Consider the following 21,596-nt stretch of genomic DNA (forward strand, 5'->3'; position numbering starts at 1 on the left):
TAATTTTTAGTTTGTTGTGTGATTTGAAAAATTTGAGAATGATTGTTAATACTCTGTATTATTAGCCACTGTTTCTTAAACTTTTTGTCTCTACTGATTTCTTTTAACGTAAAAGGTGATTCCCCACAAAGAAAAATAGAGAATATAGAATATTGATAACATTTTTGGAACATCTGTATATGCGGAAGGTGGATGTCCATGTGGGGACGAGGATGAAAAATACCCGAATAGTCGAAAACGGAAATGAAAAATGCATTCCCAGCCCCGCCCCCACTTTACATCGCTACGTAGACCCATCGGCAAAAAGCATATTTAAGCCCCTGAACTTTACCTGTTTTAAGGATCAAGCCCCTGATCAATTATTTTTCCACACTGAACCCCTGAACATTGATTTTGTTATGGTTTTGGCCCTTATTTCACTTTTTTGTCGAGTGTAGGAGATGAGAAAATCTATTTGGCGATTTTAATGTTGAAAATCACAAAATGGGAGAGAAGAAAATCGAGTTTGGAAGCAATATATTGAAAATTAATTACTATAATTTCGTTTTAATTTTTATCTCTCCTAGTCAATGAATTATTTTTTTTATTTGTCCATGCCAGCAAGCCGAATCGCCCTAACAATGTATCCAGTCCAAACTGGACAGAAAAGTTAAATAAGGGCCAAATCCATAACAAAATCAATGATCAGGGACTCAATATGGAAAAATAATTGATCAAGGTCTTGATCCTTAAAACAGGTAAAATTCAGGGGCTTAAATATGCTTTTTGCCTAGACCCATCCTAATAAGCATTACATGGCATCATTTCCAAAAGCAAAAGCAAAAGCAAAATCTTTCTCCCATTATCAAGATCCGCAGACACATCAGCTATGGGGTTTGCACTTTCGTGACAGCAAAATTTTCGTCTTCTTCTTCTTCTTCTATACTCTTACGTAATACAGCTCCTCCTTCTTCTCCTTCCTCTCCACCACCCCGAACCTCTTCCAATTTATCATTCTACACACGCATTTCCATTTCACACGCTTCTTTCTTTGTATTTCGTGTGAATCCTTTCGTATTCCTCCCAAATTAACCCAAAGGTCACAGTCGGTCTTAACCGCGTCGAGGAAACTGACAAGAACGAAAGGTTTAGGTTCTTTCGCTTTCCTTTCTATATTCTCACACCTTTGACTGCTTTTGTTACTACCGATTGAGTTAATTTGAGTTTCTCAGAAGTTTCTTATTTGGGGCTTTTCTTAAATGTGCCTTGAAAAGCTCGCCAGGGGAATTTATTTGAGTCAATTGCGGTTGACAATGACTATGGTTGACAATTAAATCTAGCTGTTACTTTGTTTGTTTTGTGATTTGCTGATCTACGCTCTTACGCTTGCTTGGGGATAAACCCTATATATAAAGATTTCTCAATTCAATTCGAAATCTATAATTGTTCAAATTCATTGTTAAGGAATCAATAGATCAATATATTGAATATTCTTTGTGAAGCTTTGGGTGTATCGCCTGAAGAGGCTTTTAGCTTTGTTGTTAGTGGTACTTTGTTTTGTTCAACAAAGATAATTGGGAGGAGAGGAAAAATGGTTGAAAATGCTGAAGCAGGTTATTCAAATGGGTCACTTCAGAATGGTGTTTTAGAAGAGAAACTTGATGAGCTTAGGAATCTCATGGGAAAAGCAGATGGTGATCCATTAAGAATTGTTGGAATTGGAGCAGGTGCTTGGGGTAGTGTATTTACTGCTTTATTGCAAGATAGTTATGGTCAATTAAGAGATAAGGTTCTAATAAGAATATGGAGAAGACCTGGTAGAGCAGTTGATAGAACAACTGCAGAACATTTGTTTGAAGTGATCAATTCCAGAGAAGATGTGTTAAGAAGATTGATTAGGCGTTGTGCATACTTGAAATACGTCGAGGCAAGATTAGGTGACAGGACTTTGTATGCAGATGAGATTTTGAAAGATGGATTTTGCTTGAATATGATAGATACCCCTATCTGTCCTATGAAGGTTGTTACCAATTTGCAAGAGGCTGTTTGGGATGCTGACATTGTTATTAACGGGTTACCATCGACCGAAACGCGGGAGGTCTTTGAGGAAATCAGTAACTATTGGAAGGAGAGGATTACAGTACCAGTTATCATTTCCTTGGCAAAGGGTGTGGAGGCCGAAGTAGAGCCTGAGCCACGGATTATAACTCCGACTCAAATGATTAACCGTGCAAGTAAAATCACTCATCCCTTCAATCGTTTTTTGTGTAGTTGTGTAGTTCTTTAAACATTGTTGATTCATAGTTGTTTGTTCATATTATGCTTTGCAGCTGGAGTTCCTATGGAGAACATTCTCTATCTTGGAGGACCAAACATTGCGTCAGAGATTTACAACATGGAATATGCTAATGCCCGGATTTGTGGAGCTGAAAAATGGAGGAAACCATTGGCAACATTTTTGAGGCAGCCTCATTTTATAGTGTGGGATAATGGTGATCTTGTTACTCATGAAGTCATGGGCGGATTAAAGAATGTTTATGCGATTGGAGCTGGTAAGTAAATTTTGATATCATAGGCATTGATGAAATGATATATTTTATCAAATCTTAAATATTTGGTGGCTGAACTATGCATTATATGTGTATAACCTAGATGAATTATAAGGGAGAATGACAATGTACATGTATATTTAGGTATTACATTTTCTTAATTCTGAATATCATATGGTATCTTCAACCCGAAATTGAGTTTATGTTTGTATGTGATTGTTTTATCTTATTGTAGAATATAATTTATGAATCTTGACATGAACACTCATCTCATAGTACTTGATAGGGTATTTGAGACAAAATGAGTGTCTTGGTTGTTGGTCCTATATCGGGGATGGCCCCTTGTATGGACTCTGAATTGTCAAATTAGTTATTAAGGTATTACAAAGTATGAAGAAAGAAAGTAGATAGATAGAGAGAGAGAAGATATAATGAGAATGTTACCTCTTCTCGGTGGGCATCCATGGTATTTATAGGTTATGCGTAGAAAATAAAGACCCTTTTGCCCCTTCTCAGTCGGTCTTAGATGGGCCTGGACCCATCGAAGAGGTCTGTTGTATGTATTGGGCCTTTGAATGGCTTAGGCTGGTGTTATATAGGCCGTATCAGTACTTAAATGTATAATTGATTGTTGATTCCTCCACCTGACACAACATGTTTGATACGATTATCATTTTTGTTGCATTTATATCATATATAACCATGTAGTATATATAGTTCATATAACACGATTACAACACAAAAACCCATTTTGACACCCCTATCTGATATCTTATACCCATTTTGAATAGGTTTATCTTTATGTATGCTTCTAACTATTTGTCTTGCGCATTACAGGAATGGTAGCAGCTCTAACCAATGAGAGCGCAACCAGTAAATCAGTATACTTCGCACATTGCACATCCGAAATGATATTTATCACACACTTGTTGGCTGAAGATCCTGAGAAACTGGCTGGTCCCTTGTTGGCTGACACGTACGTAACCTTGTTGAAAGGTCGAAACGCATGGTACGGTCATCATTTGGCCAAAGGAGACTTGAACCTCGATATGGGTGATAGCATCAAGGGGAAGGGGATGATTCAGGTATAGATCATTGCTACCCATAGGCCTAATTTTTTTTTTTTTTTTTTTATATAGAAATGCTCAAGTTAAACAAGAATTCTAGTTGCCAAAGCACCCGGCCATTAGTTTACCTTATGGATTTCGAATTTCGCTGTTCATATCCTAGGAAGCACCTAAACTTTTAGGTTAACGTACTCCGACACTCCGGGAACACTCAGGGACACGCACCAGACACTCCAAAATAAGTCTCCTCCCCTCTTTTTCTTTCCTTTTTTAATGGGCACACTTTGGGGAGGATTCTAAGTTAGTTAAGTAGAATATAGGGGTATTTTTTTTTAATAATTTTATAAAAGGCAGGGTTGATATATACAAAAAGTTAGTAAAATTAATAAAAAAAAAAATCAAAATCTATTGAAAAGAATATAGCAGCCGCCCATTTTTTGGTAGTTTAAATAGTATGAAGTATTTAATGTTTCTTTTTGATGAATTAATGCCTTATTATCAATGTTATGTATGGTTTATAATGACTAATAAATGTTATATATATGTGTATATATATAAAAATATAATTAAATAAATTCAGCTTGTCCCCACCATACATGTCTCATATTTTTTAATGTCGTTTGCCGCACCGCATCCGCACTGTACGAGCACCTGTATCGGTGCATCCTAGCTCATATCTAATATATCGATACACTTTTGGCTTGCAGGGTGTTTCTGCAGTGAAAGCATTCTATGAACTGCTGAGTCAGTCATGCTTAAGTGTACTACATCCCGACGAAAAGAAGCGTGTGGCTCCCGTTGAACTTTGCCCTATATTAAAGATGCTTTACAGAATTCTTATCAAAAGGTAACTTGGACTAATTTCAAATAGAGTATGTTTGGTTCAGCTGTTGTTTTTTGTTTCCAGTAGCTGATAGAGTGCGTTTCTTGGGTATTAGCAACTGTTTTTTCCTAAACCCTAAACTATAACTGTTTTTCGTTCCGGAATAGCTATTTGCAACTGTTTCTCAATCCTAACAAAACACTTATCAAAAGGTAACTTGGACTAATTTCATATAGAGCCTATTCGGTTCAGCTATTGTTGTTACTGTTTGCTGTTGTCTTTTGTTTCCGGTAGCTGAGAGAGTGCGTTTTTTGGGTATTAGCAACTGTTTTTCCTAAACCCGAGCTGTTTTTCATTTCATAATAGCTATTAGCAACTGTTTCTCAATCCTAACAAAACACCCGTATATAATGTATAAAACTTTGCAAGTCAAAGCGTATGAATGCGTTTCGTATGATTGTATATTACATAGAAATGCATTCTGATGGCATATATGCGTTGATCATTCAGGGAGTTTTCAGCACAGGCAATTCTTCAAGCATTAAGGGACGAAAATATGAACGACCCAAGAGATCGCATCGAGATCGCTCAAAGCCATGTTTTTTATCGACCATCGCTTCTCGGACAGAAACATTGATGAAACACAGCCTACTCTTTTGTATGTAGTGTAATCACTTGTCAATATATATACAATGTAATGAGCTTGGAGTGTAACTTCAGAATTTGAAGTTTGGGAGCAAAAAACTATTTGGTAGGCGTGGCAATTCGGGATGATATGTCATAATCGCGATATGTTATCACATTCCGTGCGATTATATATGATATAAGACCATAAAAAATGATAACAGTATCACGATTTCTCTTTGTAAATCGTGTCATCATGTCAGAATTTGCCACACCTACTATTAGGACAAAATGGTCATTGGTTGCCAAATTTTTGTGTTGTATCAATTCCTTTATTTGTTGAACACTGACTCAAGCTTGGCCTTGCATTCAATAGATTTGCATTTTAATTCTTTGGCAATTGCAGACTAGATAATCACCTGATATTGTTGTCAAATGGTTTATGTCGTTGACACGACTTGATTTCACGGTTTCACAATTTCACGGTTTCGTATGACGGTTCATGTTAGCCGATCCCGGATCATTTCGAGACTAAGGCTTCGTTGTTGTTGTATTGTTTTGTTCAAATCCTACTTATCCTGATATCCTGGATCATTTCGAGACTAAGGCTTCGTTGTTGTTGTATTGTTTTGTTCAAATCATACTTATTCCGGTATCCTGAATCATGATCTTTTTGTAATTTGCTCGAACCTACTGTATCTTTTTCGATTCAGCAGACAAAATGAACAATGATCAGTTTCAGTTTGATAGGGTATCTGGGATAAGGTGATTGTTCCGATCGTTGAACCCTTGTTGGGATAGGTGAAGGTGATTGTTCTAATTGCCGAGCCTTTGTTAGGACATGTGATTATGGTGATTGTTCCGATTGTCGAACCTTTGTTGAGATAAAGTGATTGACCCTTTGTTTGGATAGGTGATTGACCCTTTGTTTGGATAGGTGAAGGTGTTGGAATAGAAATGGCTATTTTTTCGATCCTCGAACATTTTGTTGCATCAATGTATGAGAGGCATGAGCAATGGACAGCTCGTTATGGGTACGTATATTAGGATGCTAATGAAAAGGCGATGCATTCGAGAAAATGTTTTAACACATTGATTCATTTAACAGTGAAGCTGGTAAATCTTACAGGCTTGCCGTGGACCAATTTTCCAGTTGTTGACTATAACACGGGAGATCATGGTTGTCAAGGCGGGCTGATGGACGATGCCTTCGAAATCATAGTAAAACATGGCCTTGCGAGCAAAGACTACATACCATATCAGCTATAGTCAATTTTTACAGACTAAAATGACACGTGGCTGAAATAAACATTACTATGATTACCCACCTATATGTGGCTGTCACATGTGTGGTTGACGTGGAAGACACGTTATATTTTTGGTGTCTTTTTGCTTTTGAAGTCGTCAGAGATGAAGGTACAAATTTCGCGTGAAAACAAATTTAGATTTAACGTATATTAGATTATTAGGAATTAGGAATTGGATTAGTTGTTGATTATATAAAAATTTATATATTGAGTGAATAAGGAGTAGATTGATTTATCCACTAGAAGCCATAATAGTTGGAAGAACTAAGCAACATCTAGATTTGACCAAGAATATTTATTTTGTAGATACTATTTATTTTAGGCTTAATACTTTTCCAGCTCCCATTAATTTGTCCAAATTAGTCATTTTACACCTTCAACTTATCGAATATCTTATTTACCCCTTTAACTCCATAAAAATGGTATTTCTCACCCCCTTAACTTGTCCAAATTTGTCATTTTACTCTTCTCAACTCATTGAATATCCTATTTATCCTCTTAACTCCATAAAAGTGGTATTTCTCACCACTTATGATCCTATTTACCCTCTTAACTCCATAAAAATGGTATTTCTTATCCATTTATAGTAGTAAAAAAAGTTGAAAAGAGAAAGAACGAATAAAAAAATACAAATAACAAGAACATTAATATAAACAAGTTAAATACATTATATGTAGGGATAATGTACTAAAATATGCCTATAATTTTTGGAAAATTATCAATTTAGGTTCCACTTACAAAATAGCATAAATATAGGTTTAATGTTTAAAATAAGTTATCAATTTAGGCTTCGATAACGGATTGTAAGGAGTGAAAAATACCACTTTTATGGAGTTAAGGGGGTAAATAGAACATTCTATGAGTTGAGGAGATAAATGGACAAGTTAAGGGAGTGAGAAGTACCACTTTTATAGAGTTAAGGGGGTAAATAGGACATTCGATGAGTTGATGGGGTAAAATGACCAATTTGGATAAGTTAAGGGGGTTGAGGAAGCATTAGGCCTTTATTTTAATTAACCCATTTGAGATTTATTTTGTTGTTGTTAAAGATTTTTTTTTTTTTTTGAAGAAAGAATTATTTTGTTAGAATTATTAGTTATTTATTGTTATCTTTAAGGGATGAGGTGTAAAAATACCCTTAACGTTTATAGCCAGGATCAATTTTACCCCTCACGTCTAAAATGATGCAATTTTACTTCTTCAGACATCATTCTAAAACACAAATATTTTGTTCCTTATTCAATACCAATTGTATATTACTTGGTTCTAAAAAGGATTTCATACTTTTTGTGATGTAATAATAGAGTTGAAGATTAAGAGCATCTCCAACAGAGAGTGCTCAAAAAAGTGTCAGCTGATGTGACATTGGATTCAGTGGTGGATCCAGGAATCGACGTTCGGGGGGGCTGATTTTAGTCCGATTATTGGGAGTAATTTTTCGAAGTCTAGTCTGTTAGGGGTGGAAATTTTTTTTAAGCTTTTAGCACACTTAAACTTTATGGTTTTGGTATGTTAGCTAAAAATTGTAACATTTTCACACTTTTTTTTATTTTTAGCTATAATTTTTTTTTGTAATTTTCATAAAATTTAATTTGGAAATTAAGTTAAATTGAATCTCAAAATAATAAATTGATTTGTTTTATAGAAAAGAGATATAATAAAAATAACTTCATATAAAAACAAAAAATAAGTTTGGTGTGGTTTGAACTCATGACCTCTCACCTTAAAACAAGGCTATTAACCAACTCAACTACTTTAAACTTTTGAAATAATACTACATAGGTTAAATATATACTAATATTTGGGGGCTACACGGGACAAAAATAACGACACTCAAGGGCAGAGCCGATGGCCGGGGGGGCCTTCGGCTCCTGATTGGATTTGGTAACCCTTTGAAGGGTGCCTACTATTGGAGTGATGATGGTCGCCAAGAAGGTTGCCAATTTTTGGCAATCTTGAAGCAAGGTTGCCAAACTTTTTTTAATATAAAAAAGTGATCTACTTGAATACTATTGTTGCACCTTTTTATGACTCTCTCTCATTTCACTATTGGTTGACAATATTTATAAAAAAAGGGCGGCCCTGTGCATTATGTGTCCCCGTTTAAGCGAGGGTCCGGGGAGGGATCACACCACAAGGGTCTACTGGGGGCAAGCTTTCCCCTGCCAATATTTTGGTAAGAGATCGCTCCTAAGACTCGAACATGTGACCTCCTAAGACTGGTTGACAATATTTATAATTAAAATAAATTATATATTAAGTAATGATTTGTAGGGTTATTGTATCAACTTTTAAAGTTGATTACTATTGGATCATTTTTAACCAAAAGTTGCCAAGAGTGATGTGGATTATTAAATTAATAAAATATTATATTTTAGTATGATGTGGTAAGTTTTGACGCTCTTTGAAGCAACTTCTATTGGAGATGCTCTAATACTTTTAAATTTAACGAAATAGTTTAATTTTTTTTATCCAACTCGTACAAAATATAGTATATTTTTTAAACTTTTTTTAATTGTTTTCCAAGTCTAATAATATGTTTGTGATCTGTTACTAATTAGTGATAAAATAACGCACATGTGAAGTGTAGATGATAAGATTCAACTCGTACAAATTACAGTATATTTTTTAAACATTTTTTTAATTTGTTTTTGTTTTTACGTCTAATCATTTGTGATATGTTACTAATTAGTGATAAAATGACGCACATGTGAAGTGTAGAAGACAAGATTCATAACTGAGAAGACAGTTTGATGAATTATTTCTCAAATTGACCCAACTTGTCAATATTATGAGTAAAATTGCTCTTGATTGCCTAATGTAGTGGTAAAATTGTACCATTTTTAAAGGTAAAATTACTTTTGGCTATAAATGTTAGGGGTATTTTTTACACATTATCCCTACATTTAAAATGTTATATGAATGCATATTATCCCTACTTCAAAAAAAAAAAAAAAATTAGTTGAAGTTATTTAAGATAATCCATCTGTAAATTTTAAAGTACAAAGGTTTAATTATTTATCTGAATCACCGAATATCTGTACTGGAGTGCACCGAAACCGAATCCCCGAATAGGATTGGATTTGGGAGTTATAGAATTGAGTTAATAAGTAATGGTCTAATATATTACCAGCTCCCTGAATTTGTCCAAAATAGTAGATTGGCTCCCTAAACTTTGCAAGTGTCTCACCAGCTCCTTAAACTTGCTTATTTCTTATCACCAGCTCCCTAAACTTGTCCATAAAAGTAGATTAGCTCTCTGAACTTTGCAAGTGTCTCACCAACTCCCTAAACTTGCTTATTATGTAACAACTAAATACAAAAACTTACTAAAAGTAAATTCTAAAAATATGTATTCATCTATTCGAGAGGTAATTTTTTCACTTCTCCTACCTTTCAACCTATTATAAGAGTTAGTGTTGCAGTTTTGAGAGATTGAATGGACGAGGATCGAGAGTTAGTATTATGGTTTTTGTATTTAGTTGTTACAGAATAAGCAAGTTTGGGGAGTTGGTGAGACACTTGTAAAGTTCAGAGAGCTAATAGACTTTTATGGACAAGTTTAGGGAGTTAGTGATACAAAATAAGCAAGTTTAGGGAGCTGGTGATATATTGGGCCCAGGGGCGGAGCCAGGGGGGTAGGGGAGGGTCTCCCGACCCTCCGACCCTCCAGAACACTCTTGATAAACAGTGGTTCAGTCCCGAGCAACCCCCAAAATAGTTAAAATTAGTACTTATAATGTAGAATGTGATTATATGACATAAAACTAAGTTTGCATAGTTGGTTGTAGTGATAATTAAAGGAATATCTACATCCAATTGGGAGAAGATAGTTTGATGAATAATTTCTCCAATTGACCAAACTTGTCAACGTTAGGGATAAAATTGCTCTTGGCTGCCAACGTTAAGGGTAAAATTGCACCATTTTATACGTTAGGGGTAAAATTATTGTTAGGTGTAAACATTAGAGTATTTTTGCACCTTATCCTTACTTTATATTAAATCTCAATTGTTTTGTACCTTAATGTTTCCAATTATGATCAAATTTACCCTTATATTATCAAAAAATTTGAAAATTTTGATTTGACTACTATGAATCAAAGCCTTAAGTTGGGCATAACACATCATTTGCCCCTTGAACTTGTCCAAAATAGTTGATTGGCCCCCTGAACTTTCAAAGTGTCTCGATAACCCACTGAACTTGCATAAAATGTTTAGTTAGCCCCCTGAACTTGCATAAAATGTAATCAATTAATCACTCGGTTGTAAAAAAAATAAGTTAAATGCGGAAGATATGTTGCACACATTTTTAAAAAGTAAAACGACCAAGGTCGGGGTATGCAATTATAATATTAGAGAAGAAAATGTTTTATAGTTGAATAAGTAAGAAATTCTTTTTTAACATGTTTTAATCTATTTTGTGAAGTATGTAATAACGTTATAAGGCACGTGTAACATATCTTCTGCATTTGACTTACTTTTTTACAATCGAATGATAATTGATTATATTTTACACAAGTTCAAGGGGCTAAATGAACATTTTATGCAAGTTCAGAGGGCTATCAAGACACTTTGAAAGTTCAGGGGCCAATCAACTATTTTGGACAAGTTCAGGGAGCAAATGATGTATTAAGCCCCTTAAGTTGTTATTAATTGTATTGGAGCCTCTCCGGACCTTGAGCTCTGACTCCGCCACTGATTAGGCCATAAATAATTGATGAGTTGTGGGCTGATTTTTCATTCATCTCCATTACAATTCAACTGATAACCCTTTGATGCAGTGAATAAAACGGCATGGTGATAGCCGTTTTGTTAACTAATCATAACAAGGCCTTTTGCTCCACGTAATGGCTAAGAAATAGTTATATAAACCTCGAAGTTTAGCTAGAGTTGCTATCTCATTGTTAGACAAATGATTACGTCTGTCTTAAGAATGTTAGACAAACGATTACGTATATCTTAAAAATGTTAGATGTGATTAACCAAAAAACAAAACGAACACAGAAAATCATATGAACAATAAAACTAAAAATTAAAAAGAAAGAGATAGATAAATCTGAGGCTTGTATTAGCAGTTTCCTTAAGACATATGTCATCGCTATTGACGATCGTCTCCTAGGATACAACAGATTACGCAACTCAAACATGTGTAGCCTAGTTATCACCGGAGTAGGAAAACAAGAACAATGTGAAATTCCAGAGAATATTTTCTCCAACAATATGTGAATTTGACAATCCATTCTATATAAATAGAACTTGAAAGGATATGTCTTTTCACGAACGAATACGACTGTACACGGACAGACACGACTGTTTATGTACGAATACGACTGTTCATGATGGACACGACTGTTCATGAAAAGAGGTGTTTGTTAGTATTAAAATTAATATATAATTTTATTCAAATTTTTCCAACACTCATTTCTTTGCATAATCACAATGGTGTTTATGAAGCACATTTTATGCACCATTCTAGCTTTGTTCTTCATAATAGGACCTTCGACCCGTCAATCGATGGCTCGAACCCTCCCACCGGATACATCGATGTACGAGAGGCACGAGCAATGGATTGCTCGTTTTGGCCGTCTATACAAGGATGCTAATGAGAAGGCAATGCGGTTCAAGATATTCGAGGAAAATGTTCAACGTATTGATTCGTTTAATAGCGAAGCTGATAAATCTTACAGGCTCGCTGTTAACCAATATGCGGATCTCACAAACAAAGAGTTTAGAGAATCGAGGAATAGATTAAATGGTCGTAAAAACTCTGCTCAAATATGGGGTTTTAGATACGAGAATGATAGCGGAGTACCAGATAGCGTAGATTGGAGAAAGAAAGGAGCTGTCACACCTATCAAAGATCAAGGCCAATGTGGTAAGCATTAACCATTGTATATGAATAATCAATTACGGAGCCAGAAATTTATATATGGGGGCTAAATTTAGTCATGCAACCGTTGTTAAAGTTAGATTTATGGAGTTGGAGAATTTTTTTTATGAAGTCAACCTGTTAGGGCTGGTCAAAACTTTTTTTCCTCCAGCACCATAAATTTTCGTCGTTTTAATCGTTGAATGCTAAAAAAATTAAAAGTAATCAAATTAAAAAAAAAAGTTGATATATTTAGTATTTTATAAATTCAACAATAATTTTTTTTGGTAGGAAAAAGAAAGGAAAAAACAAACAAAAACCAAAAAGAGCCCTATCCCGGGATTATCCTAGGGAAGCTAACCCCCACCATATCATCCAAAAGGAGAGAAGAGAGGAAAGTAGGAGGAGAAGAGAAAGTAGTGACATCCAACATCTTCTCATGGCCCTCGGCTGCTAAACGATCCGCCACCTTTTCTTCTAATTTTTCGTAAAGTAAAATTTAATTTAAAATTTTAATTTTTTTAGTTTGAAAAGTTTATAAATTGATTTAAGAACAAAATAGTTGCAAAGAGTTTTTTTTTTTTTAATAATAATACTTAATGATTTCATTAGATGATAAAATACAAATACATCATGAAAAAAAGTAAGGGATAAAACCTTACAAAAGTACAGTCAAATGCCTAATACAACATCCATAAAGGAAATAAAAGAACTACAAAAAGCAAAAATAACCATAAAAGGTACAACTAAAACAATAAGACGATAAAACTCATACTTCTCACGAATCCAACTCCATATGAAAGCCACTGCAAACCAACCGTCGTCATTTAGTTTCTTCCGACTAACTGGACTAACTGGATCTGAGTCCTTTTTACTGGTGCAACCTCGTAGATCTGTAGATCTACGTATAAAATAACATGTTTCCGCTCTTGCTAAATCCGAAAAAAGCATAAACGACAGAGGTATAGCTAACAAATGCGAAACAGATGGAGAAAATCCGATGAAAGGTATGAATCTTCAACTGAAAACAAAAAGAAACACTAAAAAGCTAGAAAAACAGAAAAACAGCTATAGATGGGAGGAGGAAGAAGAAAGACAAACTTCCTTCTCCCTCCTCCAACTAGATCTGGCTACTTTGTTCTAGCTTAAGGTTGCAAAAATCAAGTTTGGAAAAGGATAAAAGGAAATGGAAGAAAAAAGAAAGCAAAAGAGGAGGTGGTGGGCGGTAAGAGAATGAGAGAGACCTAGAGAGAAGGCAGATCTCTCTGGGTGGGTGGTGTCTTCAGATAAAATGATTCTATTTTTTAAAAGAGTTAATAAAATAAAAAGAATATAGAAAGTAATTGATTAGGAATATGGGTCAAGCCCAAGACCAAAGGGCCCAACCAACGAGCCCCGGAAACCACATGCCCATCGGACCTCCACGGTCGCTATAAAAACCCCCCAAGAGATCCCATAACTGTACATTAACTTTCTCTATCTCTACTTGCACATCGGTTATACTCTCACTAACTTGGTCGTCGGAATGTTCCCAAGGACTCTTCCCAGCGCAGGAACGTCGAACACCGAAAGGACGCCTCGGAAGTACGTAATTTGTTACTGTTCAGTCTGATCCCTAATTAGTAATTAATAATAATAACACAATTATTTAAGAAAAGAAAATCCAAATAAATAATAAAAGCTTTTAAAAGAGTTTGAACTTATTATCTCTTACAATAACACATACCTTTTAACCAACTCAACTATCTTAAAATATTAAAATTACATTTCAAAAACGTCAAACAGAATACGGAAGGGGTGGAGCCAGTGACGGGGTGTGGGTGGAGCCCTGGGCTAGCTCTACCCCTGTGAGCAATGGAGATTTATTGTTAGTTTTTTTTAGGTAGAAACCTAAATAAATAGGTCTATATATAGGCTTATGAATAACCAACTCAACCATATTAAAGATTTCACTCAATTCACTAACACTAACACATGATCTAAAATATAACAATTTAATTAATTAAGAAAAGGTTAATTATAAATAATTATCCTATGGTTTGACCGATTTGCAGATCGGTACCTGTAGTATTTTGTTTTTACAAACACAATCTTCTGGTTGTAAAATTTTACATATTTTTTTTACTTTGTCAAATTTGGTTGATAACGACTTCAAAATGAAAATTTTCAAGAATTAAAGTTGTTTAGTATCATATTTAATATGAAACCATATTTTTAATTTTTCAAAATCATCATTTTTGGAGTTTTCTCTCTCTAAACATTATCTTTTTCTCTCATGAAAAACACCACCTAAATGACATCAAACCTAAAAAGTTGAAGAATTAAAGTTGATTAAAATATTATTTTAACTCTTGAAAATTTTCATTTCGAGATCGTTATCGACCAAATTCTGACAAAGTGAACTCAAATGCAAAATTTTGCAAACCACAGAATTGCGTTTGCAAAATATTACAAACCATAAGGTTCCGCTTGCAAAAAAAAAATAGCACAGGTACCGGTCTGCAAATTAGCCAAACCTCAGGGTAGTTATTTGTAATTAACCCTTAAAAACATAAAAATAGGACCATTACTTGGACCACTGCAACATCATAAAAGAGAAATTCTATTATGGTCTTGGTCCATTGGACCTTGCTAATAGAAATGTGACAATTGTGCACTTTCTTTCCTTACACCAATCATCTCCCAATAAGGTAGCATGATTTTTTTTCATTAGTTGGGTCTACTACACCCGGTCCATCGTAGAAGTTATCCATCCACAATAAAAATCTAACTTTGAATCATTCTTCAACTAGTTCGTAATCCATTTTTCTTTGCAATCAAATACAGGTTCTTGTTGGGCATTTTCGGCCGTAGCAGCAGTGGAAGGAATCCATGAGATAAAAACAGGAAAGCTGATTGCTCTTTCGGAGCAGGAGATCGTGGACTGTGACACAAGAAATCATGGTTGTCAAGGCGGTCTTATGGACGACGCCTTCAAGTTCATAGTAGAACATGGCCTCGCAAGCGAGGCAATGTACCCATATAACGCGTCTGATAGCACTTGCAACACAGAAGCAGAAGGGAAACCTTCAGCCAGGATAACTGGCTACGAAGATGTGCCAGTAAACAATGAGACTGCATTAGCGAAGGTTGTTGCTAATCAACCAGTTTCAGTCGCCATCGATGCTGGCGGATTCGAGTTCCAATTCTATTCAAGTGGGGTATTTAATGGATCTTGTGGAACTCAACTAGACCATGGTGTTGCCATAGTTGGTTATGGGGTTGGGTATGGTAAGAAGTATTGGGCAGTGAAGAATTCATGGGGGAAGCAATGGGGAGAAAAAGGATACATAAGGATGCAAAAAGATGTAGCTGAAAAAGAAGGCATGTGTGGCATTGCAATGCAAGCTTCTTATCCTATTGCATAATCTTCAAGTTGGAAAGAAAATGGCATGTAATTTGTACGCTAATGCATAGGCAAGTTTTGTCTATTAATACCATAAACTTTTAAATAACCTATCACGCAACACTTGAATTAAATGCGTCGTTGGTTGCTGAACTTACATGATTGTCTCAAAATAGTCACTCAAGTTCAATTTATCTCAATAAAATCACTGTCAGAGTAACAATGAATATGTTCAACTGGTTTCGTGGACATGGTAATACGGAACGCTATATTACCTTGCAAATACCTTAATACACGTTTGACACCTTTCCAATGCTCATTCGTGGTCACTTAAAGTTTTGTCTCAATTAAGTCACTCCAGCGATTCCAGTGATTAAATAGTCAAGAATGATACATGAGTGACACATGACATCCATGACATCATTTCGATCCATTTTAACCACTGAAATCGCCGGAATGACCTAATTGAGACAAAACTCAAAGTTGAGTGATTTTATTGAGACAAACTAAAGTTGACTGACCATTTTAAGACAACAATGTAAGTTCAATGACCAACGGTACATTTAACCCTCGCACACTTATAGTTGGTTCATTCGGACCTCTGCACATAAAATCGTTGATTTGTCATCTTTAACAGGTATACAAAACGAATTTACGCGCTTTTCTTTTTTCCTATAGCACGCATGCCACCTCAACTGTCAAAGATGATTAACAATTTTGTATGCAGAAGGTCCGAATGAGCCAACTATAGATGTGTGATAGGTTTTTAAAGCCAACTATAAGTGTGTGATAGGTTATTTTAAAAGTTCTGGGTGCCAATAGGTAAAACGTGCCAAGATTAAGGGTGTAAATATACATCAAGCCTGATCTCTATGATATATTCTAATGTATTTTGGGATTAATATGATTCTAATGTATTTTCTTCAGCCAAGTGCCAATTGACAACAAAGATGCTAAAACAGTTCAACTTCAACCTCATATTCAGGAAGAACTAAGAAACAGCAAAATTAAAATTTGAGATTTTTTATTAACAGTATATAACCTATAGAATTTGGATAACTTTATTCACAAAAATTACACGTAAAATGCGGAGTCAGTTTTCCTCCTGTTTCCGGGTTCATCCACGGTTTGTATGAAATGATTTCTGTAGTTAAGCTGTGTAACTGTAGTCTACAAAAATAAAGAAAAAAAGAATAAGGGTTCGATGGATTGCCTCGATGCTTTCGCTTACACATGTTTGCAAGAAGTGAGAACACAGTCCTCCAAGAACTGGCTGAGCTGACTGCTGTACAGTTTCGGATCATGTCGAAAATGATCAACATGAGGTGTGGAAACAAAGTTGCAAGCCCGAACCTCATGCCCAGCTCTCCGCTGCTCCTCTACAAATGATTCGACAGACCTTGCAGGAATTACTCTATCTGCAGTGCTATAAATGTATAGCTGTGGACAGGTAGGTTGTTTGGATGATAATAAGTTTAGCACATCGGAAAGCCGCCTGTAAAGCAATAATAAGATATCGTATGAGTCGAAAGTCTATTAGACATTCATCCGTGTAACGTAATTGTAAACGTGAATACCTGTTCACTTTAGGAAGATTCAGAACCACCTGAAAGAACTTCTCCAGAATTGCTAACAGAGCTGATTCAGTTGCTGCAGGTTTTGGTTCTGCAAGCGCTGTGCTGCCTACTCGTAATTCTATGCTTGAATCGTTTGAGCTTGTATGTACTTTCGTAGCAACACTCCTCTTCTTCAAAAAAGCTGCGGAAAAACCTGAAGCCCAGACCTGAACATATAAAGCAAGAGGATCAGAAGAGCTCATACGTTCTTAAAGGGAGAAAGAAGACTAAACATAACAGTTGGCGAACTTCGTTTATTGCAGGAAAAGGGCTGTCAATTCTGACACGACAATACGATTTACAAAGATAATCTGCTAACGTGAGCCATTTGACACGATTATCATTTTTGTTGCATTTATGTTATATATAATCATGTAGAATATATAGATTGTATAACACGATTATGACAAAACAACCCATTTTGACACCCTTGCAAGGAGGGTAAGGAGATATGAAGACCACAATGAACATATTCAATTAGAGGAGATGCCCTGAAACACGAAATCATGCATCGATAAAAAAAAGCTTGTACAGATGAAATAAAAAGGTAAAATGTAGTGAGATATACTTGCTTATAAGCCCGATATCCCGCTAGAAACTAATCATTGAACTGTCAATTTCTAACACGACAACACATTTACGGAAACAACCCACTAGAAGCAACTTGTTTGACACGATAATCATTTTTGTGTCATTTATATCATATATAATAATGTAGAATATATAGATCACACAATTACAACACGATAACCCGTTTTGATATCCCTAGATGATAAAAGAAATGATAATAAAAACTGAGGGATAACATGTTGCATTGCATATGTTCGAAAAACAGTGGATGGCAGGTCAATTGGCGAACTTAATATTGCAAATGATCTTCAGTTTTTGCTATCTGCAATAGTAACTCACATGCGCTGAAATTTAAATGAACAATTCAAGACACGGTATTGCATTCTGTAAGAACTGATATCTAGACATTCAATGGAGTGAAAAAGAGCGGTGACAGAATGCAAATATTATGGCACAATTATCTTTGTAATCATGAAAATAACAAATCAATATAAGCACAAGCAACATTCACCTGAGCGTCAGGGGCTGCAACAGGTGCAGAATCAACAATGCAACCTTTAATCCTTCCCATTAAAGACGGATCCTGATTCTGAAACTTCTCTAGCATAACTCCATATCTACAATAAGACACATTAAACTAAATAAGTCAAGTTGCATAGTAACAATGGAAATACAAACAGCTATGTTGCACGGAAATGGAAATGGACACCGACATGGAAGCAGAAATGCGGAAACACTAATGAAGAAGAGTTTCCGTGTAACATAACAGTGGTGTGCAGTTTTCTTCAATAATGTGCGTGTATATGAAAGAAAGCTTACATTAACCATCCAGTATTGCTAAACGTATGAAAAACCAAGTTCTTCCCGTGTTCCTCTTCCAGCCAATCTTCCAGATGGTTCACAAGCGAGTCTATGTCCTTCTCAGCTTTCCCACCGAGTTGGTAACTAAGAATGTCAGCCATTGGAAAAGTGAAAGTAATGACATGAAATCCTCTTGAAGTATACCATTCTGCATATTTCTTAAGATGTTTTTGCTTTGATCCTAACCATCCCAACATGACAACTACTGTCCTCGACTTCTCTAAGTTGCAATTAGAAGACCCCGAAACATCAACAGCATCCGCGTCTGGCAGATGCCATCTGTATAATACATCAGGAGAAGGGGAAGTAGGAACTGCATTTGTAAATGATGTTGGTTTCGGCCCTTTTGCCAAGCCTGCCGACTGATATGAATTGATAAGTGGAGAATAAGCTGCAGATGAACCTAATGCATTAGGAACAAACTTCTGAATCGAAACCGGGAAATTCGTGTTAGGAAGAGGTACACGAATTCCTGTCACAAAGGACAAGTTGGATAGCTTTGAAACTGATATATGAGAAACCCAGGAAATGTTTATTTCTTGCTCTGAATGAACAGCAGAAGGAGAAGCTACAGCATCTAATGATTTGAGAGACATAAGTTTATCTGAAAAATCAGTAGAAGCAGAAGCTACAGCAACAGCAGCAGCTGCTACAACTGGCCTTTGAAAGATTCCGGACAATGTACCCATGGTGATGATTTAACAAAATAACAATCTCTCAAAGTTATGGAAGACAATGAATCACATAAACAACCTAATCCAGATAGGCAAATATAGAAATATGAACAAGCACCTGCCAAAAAAATTGGAAGAAATCAAAATTGACTTCAAGGCTTTTCAATTTAAACAAGGAAAACGCGCAAAGAGTGTAATCTTACCTTTGACATTTAAAAAGTAAGAAATATAAAAGGTTTTGAATTGAGGATTTGCTCCAATAAAATCGGGCTGTCAATCCTCTTTTGACAGCCCGATGAACAGCAAAAGGAAACGCAGAAGAAACAAGTTTCTTAAGATTCCGGCTGAGGGTCAAATATGTCTCCTTATCATTCACCAAACGCGGCTCTGCAAATAAAACAAGATTAACATATGGTTAATTTATTATATTTAATTCAAAGAAGCATTAAACATGTTTATTGATGGTGATTGATTGCTACTTGAACAAACCGCAATAACTTCCCCAATTTTTAGGAGTTTCACATGAGAGAAATCAATTTCAATTTATGTAATCCACCTGATTACGAACTTCCAATTAAATAATTAGGGGAAACAATATTATTATATTAATTTTCTAGAAGCCGCTAAAATCACGATTCACGAGCATCAATGAAATAAGCAAGGGGCAAATTACTGTTATACCCCTCACTACGACGAGTGAACGGTATTCCTAATATCGCCGGCGATTATCATCGATTGATTTTTCATTCTAAAACCGAAAATCGGAAACGAAATCAAAATCAAAATCCAGTAAGAAATGAAATGGCGTAGGCCATAGATATTGTTATTGTTTCGTTTTCGTTCCGGAATATACAAATCTAAACCGGAGAAGAGAAAAGAAGAGAAGAGAGAACTGACCTGAGAACGGAAATGGAGGAGGAATGTGAGAAGAAAATTGTGTTTTCGCTTCTTCTTCTTCTATTGCTATAATTCCGGTTTTAGACAGAGAGAGAGAAGGATGGGTGGGGTTCCTGTTTTGTTGGAGATACTAAAGCTTGTAGAGAGAAGGGGAGAGAGAGAGAGAGATTTGGATTGGATACGGCGGAGGCGGTGAAAATGGTGATCGTGCGGCGGTGGCGATAAGTTGGTTGGGCGGGTGAATTTGGAAGTACGCCGCGGAAAAAACGGGTGTTGCTTTTGATGCCTTTAAATATGTTTTTCCACCTGTAAGTTACAATGTAGCTTTATTTGGAGTGCAATTTTAAATGGCTTAATACATCATTTTTCCGTTAACTTGTCCAAAACCCTTGAATTTTTAAAGTATTTCGGTAGCTCTCTAAACTTACATAAAATATTTAATTACCCTCATGAACTTACATAAAATGTAATTAATTGATCACCCGATCGTAAAAATATAAGTTAAATGCGAAAGATATATTTCACGCATCTTAGAATGTTATTACATAATTAAAAAATAGATTAAAAAGTGATATTTTGGTAAAAATCCCCCCTTTCTCATTCACATATTCACATATTTATACAAGTACAAAATCTTGTCCCACAAGGAAAAGGAAAAACCAAATTAGAAATTAACACTAATTAAGAATTAACACAAAAGGAAAACAATTCCTAATCTAATAATAAAAAGGAATTAACACTAATTAGGAATTAACACCAAATTAGGAATTAACACTAATTAGGAATTAACACCTCCCATCAAGTCGGAGCATGTAAGTCACAAATGCCCAACTTGCGCATTAAAAAATCAAACTGCGTTCGTCCTAAGGCTTTAGTAAAAATATCTGCTAATTGTACTTTTGTAGGCACATAGGACGGCGAAATAAGCCCGTCTTGAATTGCATCACGAACAAAATGACAATCAGCTTCAATATGTTTTGTTCGCTCATGAAAAACTGGATTTTTCGCAATGTAAATTGCAGATTGACTATCACAGAGTAAGCGCATACCCTTTGGATGATTAACCCCCAACTCCTTCAATAACTTCTTAAGCCATTTCAACTCACACGTAGTAGCAGCCATCGACCGATATTCGGCCTCCGCAGAAGAGCGAGAAACCGTGTGTTGTTTCTTCGTCTTCCAAGAAATTGGGGAATAACCCAACAATATCATCCAACCAGTCAAAGATCTCCGAGTAAGAGGACAACTAGCCCAATCAGAATCGCACCATCCAACTAAACTCAAATCACTAGTAGACCGAAGAAGAATACCTTGACCAGGACTTTTCTTCAAGTAGCGCACCACTCTCAGGGCCGCCTCCCAATGCTCTATACGA

General features: G+C 35.6%; 3 protein-coding genes across 4 annotated transcripts; 2 read left to right on the forward strand and 1 right to left on the reverse strand.

Annotated features, from left to right (window-relative positions):
* Positions 1 to 916: 916 nt before the first annotated feature.
* Positions 917 to 5,434, forward strand: LOC136224208 (probable glycerol-3-phosphate dehydrogenase [NAD(+)] 1, cytosolic). The gene is made up of 5 exons (XM_066012476.1): positions 917 to 2,213; positions 2,310 to 2,531; positions 3,366 to 3,613; positions 4,303 to 4,442; positions 4,929 to 5,434. Exons 1-5 carry the CDS (start codon positions 1,571 to 1,573, stop codon positions 5,053 to 5,055), a joined length of 1,380 nt encoding a protein of 459 aa, XP_065868548.1. The 5' UTR covers positions 917 to 1,570; the 3' UTR covers positions 5,056 to 5,434.
* A 6,354-nt stretch (positions 5,435 to 11,788) lies between these two features.
* Positions 11,789 to 15,625, forward strand: LOC136223720 (zingipain-2-like). Its single transcript, XM_066011861.1, has 2 exons — positions 11,789 to 12,224; positions 15,045 to 15,625. Exons 1-2 carry the CDS (start codon positions 11,789 to 11,791, stop codon positions 15,623 to 15,625), a joined length of 1,017 nt encoding a protein of 338 aa, XP_065867933.1.
* Positions 15,626 to 16,600: 975 nt separating this feature from the next.
* On the reverse strand, positions 16,601 to 20,521 carry LOC136224210 (uncharacterized). Of its 2 annotated transcripts, none has more exons than XM_066012479.1 (6): positions 20,222 to 20,521; positions 19,528 to 19,711; positions 18,609 to 19,442; positions 18,301 to 18,406; positions 17,181 to 17,386; positions 16,601 to 17,098 (listed from the first exon to the last, which is right to left on the reverse strand). In XM_066012479.1, the coding sequence occupies exons 3-6, from the start codon at positions 19,337 to 19,339 to the stop codon at positions 16,831 to 16,833; spliced, it is 1,311 nt and encodes a 436-aa protein (XP_065868551.1). In that variant the 5' UTR covers positions 19,340 to 19,442; positions 19,528 to 19,711; positions 20,222 to 20,521; the 3' UTR covers positions 16,601 to 16,830. The 2 variants fall into 2 exon arrangements, with proteins under 2 accessions (XP_065868551.1, XP_065868552.1); XM_066012480.1 differs by lacking the exon at positions 20,222 to 20,521 and adding an exon at positions 19,804 to 19,822.
* Between the last annotated feature and the right edge of the window lie 1,075 nt (positions 20,522 to 21,596).

The sequence above is a fragment of the Euphorbia lathyris genome, chromosome 3 (assembly GCF_963576675.1).
Source record: "Euphorbia lathyris chromosome 3, ddEupLath1.1, whole genome shotgun sequence".
NCBI classification, from domain to species: domain Eukaryota; kingdom Viridiplantae; phylum Streptophyta; class Magnoliopsida; order Malpighiales; family Euphorbiaceae; genus Euphorbia; species Euphorbia lathyris.

Coding starts and splice junctions, on each gene's coding strand:
- LOC136224208 (XM_066012476.1), top strand. CDS start 1,571: ATGGTTGAAAATGCTGAAGCAGGTTATTCAAATGGGTCACTTCAGAAT. Junction 2,214..2,309: donor TCAAATGATTAACCGTGCAA/GTAAAATCACTC, acceptor TATGCTTTGCAG/CTGGAGTTCCTATGGAGAAC. Junction 4,443..4,928: donor TACAGAATTCTTATCAAAAG/GTAACTTGGACT, acceptor TTGATCATTCAG/GGAGTTTTCAGCACAGGCAA.
- LOC136224210 (XM_066012479.1), bottom strand. CDS start 19,339: ATGGGTACATTGTCCGGAATCTTTCAAAGGCCAGTTGTAGCAGCTGCT. Junction 18,407..18,608: donor AGCAATACTGGATGGTTAAT/GTAAGCTTTCTT, acceptor GTCTTATTGTAG/ATATGGAGTTATGCTAGAGA. Junction 17,387..18,300: donor TTGCAGCCCCTGACGCTCAG/GTGAATGTTGCT, acceptor TTATATGTTCAG/GTCTGGGCTTCAGGTTTTTC.
- LOC136223720 (XM_066011861.1), top strand. CDS start 11,789: ATGGTGTTTATGAAGCACATTTTATGCACCATTCTAGCTTTGTTCTTC. Junction 12,225..15,044: donor CAAAGATCAAGGCCAATGTG/GTAAGCATTAAC, acceptor AATCAAATACAG/GTTCTTGTTGGGCATTTTCG.